The 11,856-nt window shown below is 37.3% G+C and overlaps 1 protein-coding gene across 1 annotated transcript; it reads right to left on the bottom strand.

Annotated features, from left to right (window-relative positions):
- Window positions 1-5: 5 nt before the first annotated feature.
- LOC131535518 (phospholipid scramblase 2-like) lies at window positions 6-6,884 on the bottom strand (the record flags this gene model as incomplete). Its single annotated transcript, XM_058768238.1, has 10 exons — window positions 6,435-6,884; window positions 5,997-6,074; window positions 5,600-5,770; window positions 3,955-4,152; window positions 3,584-3,733; window positions 2,075-2,139; window positions 1,941-1,983; window positions 1,604-1,803; window positions 233-394; window positions 6-92 (listed from the first exon to the last, which is right to left on the bottom strand). Coding segments are annotated over exons 1-10 (1,266 nt in total), but the record flags the coding sequence as incomplete, so codon positions are not given.
- Between the last annotated feature and the right edge of the window lie 4,972 nt (window positions 6,885-11,856).

The raw sequence follows: 11,856 nt of genomic DNA, 5'->3' as shown, positions 1-11,856 counted from the left end.
AAGTTGGTGGCATCACTGATGCATTTCTTAAGGAAACCACTCCGTTGTTTTGTGATTTGACCAATGGACTGTTCACCAATCATGCCTTTTATCTAAAGACAAACCTTCTTAGTGGTGCAAAAGATGTGTGTATTAACAATCAATGCATCAAATGCAAAACACCTTAACATTTAAGTCTAAAAAATTATTTCATTATTGCTCTCATCTTGCCTAAAAATCGCCTAACCGTTACCTCAAAGTTAACATCACCACAGCATTTGCATTGAAGGAAGGGTCCCTGGATTTTCAGTAGTTCCTCATTGTTGGGGCCCAGGATGGAGAATTTAGGTAAAAAGCAGGACCACTCCTGTTTCACATAGCCAACGGTTACTCCAGGGGGAGCCTGTACCTCAATCTGAGGGTGGAAAAATCTCATCAATTAATAAACAAGAAAAGACAGTATGACAGACAACCTAAGTTCCAAGGCACCTTGGAGTGACAGGTGATTCAGAGCACTGAATAGAAATGTATAGCAGTTTCCTGAATTCTTAATATCAATGCCAAATCCTTCTCCACTTTAAGTGACTTTAGTGCATTTAAATGACTTAAAATCGTGTATGTGACTTTGTAACTTAAATGGTGATAGACACATGACACATGCTTATAAACACACAGCTACAAATAGAGCACTGCCCATCTCATGTTAAATCAGTTTCACCCCCGTACACTGTCCCATAAAAAGAATAAGCTCAAATTCCTGCACAGCTGCTTACAAGCATGTCCTTCAAAATTCAACAACTAAATCATATCATATCCCCATTTATACCAAGATTAGTTTGAAATTTCCCCTTCAAATTGATATCCTCAGCCTTTGCAGAATTTGGAAAAAAAAAAAAAAAGAAGGAAATGTACATTTTAACTGGTTGCGAAAGGAGACAAATCTAGTCTCCACAGTCAGCAACATCGTGTGGGTCTATAAAGTTTTGTTTTTTAAGGCAAAAAGATTCATGAAACAGCTTTGAACTTGCTTGTGAGCAGCTCAATCCCTCACTTAAACCATCAGTCTTTTTTTTTTTAAATGGATTGGGAGCTGAAATATATAGGTTTGTTAGAATTAAATATTTTGCTGTAGTTTTTAATAAACATCCCTTCATTACAGCATGTAGTTGTGACTGTTGATAAAAGCTAAACTATACAATTCTTTAACAAAGCAATTACGTGCATGTCCTGATTTTGCAGAGTTAGATATGTTCCTAGGTCAACATCCAGAAATGTAGTCTTGTCCATATCCCTACACCTAAACCTATCCTTAATCATGAGTAATCCCTAAAATCAGAGGAAATGATAGATGAATGACACTGATGTACAAGCACCAAACACTGATTTTAAGCCTAAACTTCACAAAAACTATACACTGGTTCTTCAAATCTGATTGGTTAATCACAATTTTGTTCCAGGGTCAACAAAGTTGCACTTGGTAAAATCTAGGTCAAAAACAGACTTTTCTGTTTTTTTTTTTTTGGTCTGAAGCCCAGTATGTTGGAACTCCTTTCAACATTTGTTATTAAAATGTCTTATTTAGCTGCTATATTAACTTTGACAAGACACATAAAGTCTGTTCTACCTCTTGCAGGAAGCAGCGCATTGGTCTATGCATCAGAATAACCTCTTGGTCCATGTTGTCTGTAATATGCATTTTAAAATCGCGTGCTCGACCAAAGAAATTGCGTGTAAAGCAGTTACTGTCTTCTTTGGCATGGTAGATCTTTTGCCCGATGCTGTTCTTGATCTCATACTGGTTGTTAGTCTCAAAGCCAGTAAACACTGTGGACAAGTATGATCAATGTTTGTCAGATTAAAATATCTCTAAGGTTTAACCATAGTGAAAGTATGCAATCTTACTCTAACACACTTAATAAAAAAACAAACAAACAAGAAAGGACTAAGAGAAGAAGACTCACTCTCTATGCACTCCATTTTTTGGTGAATAAGTATCTGGTCAACCTGAAATGCACAGAAAATAACAGGTAGTAAACAGACATCACACTTGCAGAAAGAGGTATTGATAGAAGACGAGAAGTGTTGTAAGGCCCACCTGAGTGAGGTACTCGAGACCGGGTGGTACTCCAAAAAGTAGAACTGGTGGTGGAACTTCAGGTGCTAGAGACGTTTTTAAGGAGGATGAATATACAGTACACCATCATTAGCCCTGCATTGTCTTTACATCATTAAAGGGGTGGTTGATTGTGATTTCACTTTTTAAACTTTAGTGAGTGTGTAATGTTGCTGTTTGAGCATAAACAATATCTGCAAAGTTACTGAAAGTTCAGTGCAAACGGAGATTTTGGGCTCTATCATACACCCGGCACAATGCGACGCCAGGCACGACGCAAGTGTATGTTGCTAGTTTCAGCCCAACGCAGTTATCATTTTCATGTCCTACACCAATGTTGTGAACAAAAAAAATAATAATACATGTTGGCCAATAGTATGTTATAAGTATCTGAAATAAGCACAAATGTCAGGGCATGTCAAAACATCTCAAGGGCCCCAAAACCCCACAGGGTTAAATAGAAAATACATTTGCACACGTGTGCGCTCATGGGCGTGCTGGTCTGAAAACAATTTAATGTTACAAATTAAAGGATTACAATGTAAAAGATTATTATTGTGTAGGCTACATAAATATAAAAATGCCTACATGTCATAATGGATAGTCATTGCACGTATCAGAATTACGCTATCTGTTTCCTCTCTGGAGACACGTTCAGTTTTGCGCCTGCAAATTTCGCCATGTAAATAGCAAATCCGCCTTGGCGCGAACGCAACTGGCTCTTAAAGGGAATGGGAGATGAGACTCTGATTGATTTATTGCAAGTTATGCCCAAAACACACCCATTACTCATTAATAGAATAAGGACAACCTTTTTAGACCATGCTCTGGGCGCGCCGACCTTTTTCCCTTCATTAAACTAGCAAAAGTGGATTCGGACATGCCCTAAGTGCACCTGCGCCGTATGCTTTAGACCATGCACTTAGATCGTTAAAATAGGGCCCATTAAAATTATGACAGTTTAATGCCTACAAAAATGGCTCGTAGTGAATAAAAGGAGCTACTTCCAGGGTTGGTGACATCACAAACCCTGAAATTTACATAAACCATGTTGCACTGCTTTAGAGAAGAGGAAGAGTTGTAACCAATCTGAGCTCATTGTGTATTTCTGAGGGAGGGGCTTAATAAAAACAGGAAATCACCAGAGCGTTCATAAGAGAAGGGACAGAGTAATAAAGGTGCAGAATAAAGGTAAATTATGTAATATAATTATATATATATTTTTTTTTTTTTTTTTTTTTAAACAAAGCATTAACACATATTAGACTGCACCCCATAAACACAATCAAGCCTAGTAAAAAAGCAGTCAACCACCCCTTTAATGTTCATTAAATACATCCACACTATTCAACAAAGTAAAATATTTTGAGAAGTGCAAGTTGAGCTGTTTATCTTGTTCAAAACTGATTTAATTGTATGTTTTTAAGCCTAATTTCCTATCAAATAAGTAACATTTGCATATCTAAATATTATTTAACACTCTATGTTTACCTGCATACGGCTGAGCCTGTTGTGGTGCTGGATTGCTTGGATCAGACTGATTCAAGACTGGCAGACCTGGAGGTGGTTGATTCACTGACTGAAGTCCTATGACTTCTGACTGAGGCATGGGATTTGAAAGGTTGATTTGGACGGGATGACCTAGTTTAAGACAATAATTAACATTTTTGTTTTTATTAATTTGTGTTCTTATTTGTATTGATGTTCTCCTGTGTTCCTAGATAATTAAATTAACTGACAACAAAGAGACAACAAAGGACATTTTAAAATGTTAACTTTTGTTGTATGTGAAAAAAGGCCTGTTTTAGCTGAACATTTGAACATCTTAATATGTTATTCACATACACGTTTTTTTTTTTTACCTGGATATGACTGAACCTGGTGAGGTGCTGGATTACTTGGAACAGACTGAACCATGACTGTCTCAGCTGGAGGTGGTTGATTCTGTGGCTGGAGCCCTGCAGGTGGAGGAACCTGCCCAGGTACCCCATAACCTCCCATAGGATAAGTGGATATGTGCTGTCCTGGCTGAGGCATTGGATTTGGAGGGTAGTATTGGACTGGATGGCCACGTTTAAGACAATAATCAATAAAGTGTTAAAACCATGAACTTTTTAATTTGAATAATCTGGTTAATTCACTTATGACATTCCAATAATACAATTTTTATAACATTTGAACATCTAAATAATACAAACTTCTCAAATATATATATATATATATATATATATACACAGGTGCATCTTAATAAAATGGAATGTCGTGGAAAAGTTCATTTATTTCAGTAATTCAACTCAAATTGTGAAACTCGTGTATTAAATAAATTCAATGCACACAGACTGAAGTAGTTTAACTCTTTGGTTCTTTTAATTGTGATGATTTTGGCTCACATTTAACAAAAACCCACCAATTCACTATCTCAACAAATTAGAATAATTCATAAGACCAATAAAAAAAAACATTTTTAGTGAATTGTTGGCCTTCTGGAAAGTATGTTCATTTACTGTATATGTACTCAAAACTTGGTAGGGGCTCCTTTTGCTTTAATTACTGCCTCAATTTGACGTGGCATGGAGGTGATCAGTTTGTGGCACTGCTGAGCTGGTATGGAAGCCCAGGTTTCTTTGACAGTGGCCTTCAGCTCATCTGCATTTTTTGGTCTCTTGTTTCTCATTTACCTCTAGACAATACCCCATAGATTCTCTATGGTGTTCAGGTCTGGTGAGTTTGCTGGCCTGTCAAGCACACCAACACCATGGTCATTTAACCAACTTTTGGTGCTTTTGGCAGTGTGGGCAGATGCCAAATCCTGCTGGAAAATGAAATCAACATATTTAAAAAGCTGGTCAGCAGAAGAATTTCTTGGTAAACGGGTGCAGTGACTTTGGATTTCAAAAAACACAATGGACCAACACCAGCAGATGACATTGCATTTTGTCAAGGATTTTGCTTGACAATCCTCATAAGGCTGCGGTTCTCTCGGTTGGTTGTGCATCTTTTTCTTCCACACTTTTTCCTTCCACTCAACTTTCTGTTAACATGCTTGGATACAGCACTCTGTGGACAGCCAGCTTCTTCGGCAATGCATGTTTGTGGCTTACCCTCCTTGTGAAGGGTGTCAATGATTGTCTTCTGGACAACTGATCAGCAGTCTTCCCATGATTGAGTAGCTTAGTGAACCAAACTGGAAGACCATTTTGAAGGCTCAGGAAACCTTTGCAGGTTTTTTGAGTTGATTAGCTGATGGGCATGTCACCATATTCTAATTTGTTGAGATAGTCAATTGGAGGGTTTTTGTTGAATGTGAGCCAAAATCAACACAATTAAAATAACCAAAAACTTAAACTACTTCAGTCTGCATTGAATTTATTTAATACACGAGTTTCACAATTTGAGTTGAATTACTGAAATAAATTAACTTTTCCACGACATTCTAATTTATTGAGATGTACCTGTGTATATATATATATTTGAGAAGTTTGTATTTTTTTTTTTCTTTCTTTTTACCTGTATGTGACTGAAACTGGTTAGGTACTGGATTACTTGGAACAGACGGATTCATGACTGTCTGAACTGGAAGTGTTTGATTCTGTGGCTGGATGCCTGTGCCTGGAGGAACCGGTTCAGGTCCTGCTGTCTGAGGTATGGCGTTTAGAAGGTAGCTGTGGACTGGATAGTCTAGTTTAAGACAAAAATTGAGAGTGAAAGTAAAACCTTGAATGTTCTAAGAATCAAGTTTGTATAGTAACATAATTCTTCTTTATTTGTCACTATTTATATGTGATGTGTATTTTATTTGAAGATATTAACTTTTACTGGCTATTTAACAAAAGCCTTTTGGTTAAATATTTGAACATCTAAATGTTATATATCACTCAGATATATACATTTATTGTATGGTTACCTTTATAGGGCACTGCATTAATTGGAACAGATGGATTCATGACGGGCTGACCTGGAGATAGAAGAGCTGGATCAGGACCTTAAAGAGAGTGAAAACCTTAAACCTTCTAGTTAGTATAGTAACATAAATTCATCTGTTTGAACCACTATTTGAATTTATTTGTGTATGTAACCTGGATTACCGAATAGCAGCAAAGTAAATTTTTTTACAGCCAAACTGTTGTGCTTAATTTCCTTCTGACTTTAGAAAATTAAAATGATCAAAATGATCAAACCAAATTTTAAAATAAGTTTTTTTTATATATATAAATACAGCTTTTGTTTAGCTGAGCTGTTTGGGTCGTTCATCACTGATATTTAGTTGAATATTGTTAAGCTTAATTTCATTTCATGAAAATCAAAACATTATAGAACACTCAAATGTATAGTTATTGTTTACCTCCATGTGGCTGAAACTGGCCAGGTGCTGGATTACTTGGATCAGATGGATTCAAGACTGGCTGAACTTCTGTGGCTGGAGGAGCCGGTGCAGGACCTTCTGGTTGAGGCATGAGATTTGGATGTTGTTTTTTAGTTGGATTTGGTGGACGGTCTAGTTTTAGACAATATTCAATAAAACTGTCTCACTCTGGTCTCAGTTTTCTTGTGGTCTGAATCATTGTATCACCTGACATCTCAGTGTTTCAGATGACAGACATCCATCTTTACAGTCTTCACAAATGTTCAAAGAGATTTGAGTGCCAAAGTGGGAGGTAGGATTTTCAGTGAATAACCATTTTAATTTTGTCTGTTCATCCAACAAAGCTGTCATATGGCCTACTTTTAGAATCAATGCCTTTTCTAATCAATGTGAAACTTGTCAGTTTAAAGGTGACATTTTACCCATTAAGTGATGCATTTACAGCAAAGAGAACAAGACAAACGAAAGCTTAAGTGACAGGTGACAAACAAAAGACATACTCATAACGTCTACAGAATGTGGTCAAACATGTCATTGTGCATTCCATTCCTCCATCTTTTTGATCTAAAATTTTACATTGAACAAATGATCTTGGACATTCAAACAAGATAAATCGGTATACTAGATAAATCACTTAGTAATAGGGTGTGTATCTCCTGGTATAGGAAAAAATACCAGGAGATGGCATAATATATCTGTGACTGTTAACTGAATAATTTTAGGCCATTTAAATTATTACTGTTATACTATTCAAACTAAAAAAACTTCAGTACTTGGTTCTGACATGTTGAAGATCTTTTGTTAGAGCAGTCGCACAGCCACTATGGTGATGAAGAAAAAGTAAATTAAGTTTACTGAAGTTGCACACAAAAATGTGTCCAAATGAAGTCAGAAATAGAAAGAGCATGATTTCCCACAACTACAAAGACCAACAGTAAATTATCACTTACCTATCAAAACTCTAAACAAAATCCTTCCTCTTGGGATGCTCCACAAATGATATTCTCTGTAGAGAACTTCCTTGGTTTTGGAATGATTGTTTGGATAAATTATATTTTGAGATTTTCTTCTGTTTAACACATGCAGAATGCAGATACCTGTGTTTGTGGCATTATCCCCTAACATGTATTTGCAGTTTCTGTTTTGATAGTATCTCCTCCCCTTTTCTTACATATACATATTGTATAAATTAACAACCTTTACAGGCTATCACTATTTATGTAATTTATTATGTATTTCATTATGTATTTCATTTAGTGCTGTCAATCGATAAAAAAAACATAATTAAAAAAACTAATTAATCGCACATTTTTTTCTGAAATTAATTGTGATTAATCGCAATTAATCCCACCTATCATTAAAGTTTTTAAATATACTTTTCTATTGCAATAATTTCACATTCAATCTTCAAATTAATGTACAAACAACATATTTTTAATATTTGTTTATTGACATCTTTTTTTATGACTGAAGGCCAGTATCACTGATGCCAAGTAATACTGATTTCCCTATAAAAAAAAAGATTCCCCTAATATTTAACCATTGACTATTCATTACACATTACATTATAATTAAGAGCTATCAATTGTAACATTTATTAGACTTTAAAAATAACTTCTAATTCAAGTGAACTTAAAACAATCTTCACATAAACCCATTATAATAAATGTTATATTTAGCTAGGCTACCTGTGCCCCTCAGCAGAAATATACAGAAATTGAATAAAGTTACCAAACACTAAATTCTAAACTAAATACAGATACATACTTACAGCTATATAAAAGTAATTGATTTCCTCTTTTTTCTTTTATTCTTGATGAACAGACATCACAGCAGCTAGTTATTAGGTTGTTTTTGGCTGCTGTTTCTTTAAAAGATGTCGCTGCTGAACGTGACGCAGATCTGACATGCATCGTATTTTCTCTCAACCCCCATCACCTTTTCTGACCCATTTAAGTCTCTACTGATAAGCTGACGAGTTAAATTGGGCGTGTTAGAGGAGTGAGACAGTGCTGGGATGCTCCAGGACAGTTATGAAAACCATTTCAGAGACATGTTTTTAATGTAACTCATATATAACATATTACATGCACACACAGTTTTAAGGTAGCTTTAGTCGCCTTTTTGGTAACTTCATTCCTTAACTGACCACGACATTGCATGCATGTAGTTTATTTTGAGCTTTGATATTAATTGATACAGGCTTGGAGCGCGCGTCTGAAACTTCTCCGGATTGATGTGATCGTAAAGACGTTCTGCGACTGAATAAATGCACTTCTTGTCAAGAAAAAAACAGACAGAAACAGCAGTTATGAGTGGGGTGGCCAACCCTAGGCTCCGCCCCTGCGATAACGGCGTTAAATAATTTTAAAGCATTAAACTGAAAAAAATAATTGCCTGCGTTAACGCGCTAATTTTGACACCACTAATTTCATTACATGTAAAGTAAAAGTTTTTTGTTTTGTTTTAATTTTGATAATAAGAGCTTACAGCTCATGAAATTCAAAAATCCAGTATCTCAAAATATTAGAATATTTACATTTGAGTTTCATTAAATGACCATCCTTACAGTATAAATTCCGGGTATCTCTTGTTCTTTGAAACCACAATAATGGGGAAGCCTGCTGACTTGGCAATGGTCCAGAAGACAATCATTGACACCCTCCACAAAGAGGGTAAGTCATAGAAGGTCATTACTGAAGGGGGTGGCTGTTCACAGAGTGCTTTATCAAAGCATATTAAATGCAAAGTTGACTTGAAGGAAGAAGAAACTCAAGCAAGCTTGAGAATACTGTCAATCAAAGCCGATTCAAACACTTGGGAGAGCTTCACAAGGAGTGGACTGAAGCTGGAGTCAGTGCATCAAGAGTCACCACGCTCAGACGTCTTCAGGAAAAGGGCTACCAAACCACTTCTGAAACAGAAACAATGTCAGAAGCATCTTACCTGGGCTAAGGAGAAAAAGTACTGTACTACTGCTCAGTCCTCTTTTCAGATAAAAGTAGATTTTGCATTTCATTTGAAAATCAAGGTCTGCAGTCTGGAGGAAGACTGGAGAGGCACAGAATCCAAGCTGCTTGAAGTCCAGTGGGAAGTTTCCGAAGTCAGTGATGATTTGGGGTGCCGTGACGTCTGCTGGTGTTGGTCCATTGTGTTTTATCAAGTTCAAAGTCAATGCAGCCGATTTTTTGGAGCACTTTATGCTTCCGTCTGCTGACAAGCTTTATGGAAATGCTGATTTCCTTTTCCAGCAGGACTTTAGCACCTACCCACAGTGCCAAAACCACTTCCAAGTGGTTTGCTGACCATGATATTAATGTGCTTCATTGGCTAGACAACTCGCCTGACCTGAACCCCATGGAGAATCTATGGGGTATTGTCAAGAGGAAGACAAGTAACATCCGACCAAATCATACAGACAAGCTGAAGGCCTCTATCAAGGCAACCTGGGCTTCAATAACACCTCAGCAGTGCCACAGGCTGATTGCTTCCATGCCATGCTGCACTGAAGCAGTAATTCATGCAAAAGGAGCCCCAACCAAGTATTGAGTGCATAATTAAACCTACTTTGAAGATCTTGAACATTTCTGTTTTAGTCCTGTTTTATTTTTAGTCCTCCTAGGACAACTTCTGTTATTTACTGTAAATGTCCAAACGTTTTTTCAGAATTGATGTTTGAGATCATTCAGGTGGACAATCAAGATTGTTTTGAATGAGACAGGAGTATTGTTGACATGGTGGTCCAGAACATCACCACCAGCCACAAAGGAAGAGGCCTGTGGAGATGCTGAGACAGGAGCTTGTCAAGCATGGATTCAAGCTTCTCACATTTTTCCCCTATGATACAAGCCTAGCAAATACACTGAACAAAATTATAAATGCAACACTTTTGTTTTTGCCCAATTTTTCATGAGCTGAACTCAAAGATCTAAGACTTTTTCTATGTACACAAAAGGCCTATTTCTCTAAAATATTGTTCACAAATCTGTCTAAATCTGTGTTAGTGAGCACTTCTCCTTTGCCGAGATAATCCATCCACCTCACAGGTGTGGCATATCAAGATGCTGATTAGACAGCATGATTATTGCACAGGTGTGCCTTATACACCGGTACACACCATGCCGACACCGACAAACTAGTGGCGACGAAAGCAGACTGCGGGGTCGGCTCACGTCGGCAGCGTCTGGGTCCAAAGTTGCCTTTACACACCAAGCCGACGCTCGACACCCGATGGCCAAGTAGCACGTCCTTTCTGCGCCTTTCTCGCGCATTGGTTCGCCAGCTGAACAGCCAATTAGAATGATCATATGGACCGACGAGCTCCGACGCCGATTCAACATGTCGAATCGGCCGAAAAAAAGCCGACAAGGACCAACTTCAGCCGACGGCGCAGAACACACTGAGAAAACTTAGTCGGCCGATGAACAAAAACTGCCCGATGGCCGACCGTCGGCTTGGTGTGTACCGGGCTTTAGGCTGGCCACAATAAAAGGCCACTCTAAAATGTGCAGTTTTACTGTATTGGAGGGGGGTCCGGAGAGGGTCCGAAAACCAGTCAGTATCTGGTGTGACCACCATTTGCCTCACGCAACAGCTTTCTTCTTTCATGAGAGGGTTTGGCACCACGGCATTTTTGTTTCCAGGCGGAACGTTAAAGAACACGACACACACGCCTCCCGGAAATCCTGTATAATTCAACCAGTCAACCAGATGTTTATGTCAGGACTGTGGTGACAGCAGCGCATACAGTCGCTTAGCTCACATTATGTAACCATGGCCTAAATTATTGGTGAAGCAATGCGCCACCGTAATAATTGATTGATTTTCAATCTTTTTTTTTTTTTTTTTGTCAGCCAACACCCTTTGGCCTAAATTATTTACTTAAAGGACCCCCTGAGATTTTACTCACACACTGAAATAATTTCACCAAGTTTTATGTCGAAAACCAATGGATTTTAAACAAATAGACAATATTGGTTCATCTACTCTTGCAGTCGCAGGTATAGACAAACACAATGTGCTCAAGTAAACAATCAATTTTAATATTTCATGTCTTAATCACTGTGCTGCAAAAAATGTAAACTCAGTGTTGCCATTACCTGGAAGACTTACAAATGTTTTGTTTCATGTTGTATATCACGCAGTTTAATTCCAACCGCAGCCATGTCAGATTGTGTAAAGGGCTTATCTGATTCCCGTGGTCTTGTCCCGATGGAGCATTTTTATTTATAATTTAATGTATTTGTTATATTTGTGTTTCATTCATTATTTGAAGTTTTTCATTTATATGATTTGTTCATTTGCTATAATTGTAATGTATAGTTTAATGAATTTATTGTTTCTCGATCTATTTTTATAATATATATTTGTTTGTTTATTGTAAAATAAATGTATGTCTCTG

The sequence above is a fragment of the Onychostoma macrolepis genome, unplaced genomic scaffold (assembly GCF_012432095.1).
Source record: "Onychostoma macrolepis isolate SWU-2019 unplaced genomic scaffold, ASM1243209v1 Scaffold34, whole genome shotgun sequence".
Classification (NCBI taxonomy): domain Eukaryota; kingdom Metazoa; phylum Chordata; class Actinopteri; order Cypriniformes; family Cyprinidae; genus Onychostoma; species Onychostoma macrolepis.
The sequence above is the reverse complement of the archived record's forward strand: the minus strand, read 5'-3'. Positions and strand labels throughout refer to the sequence as shown.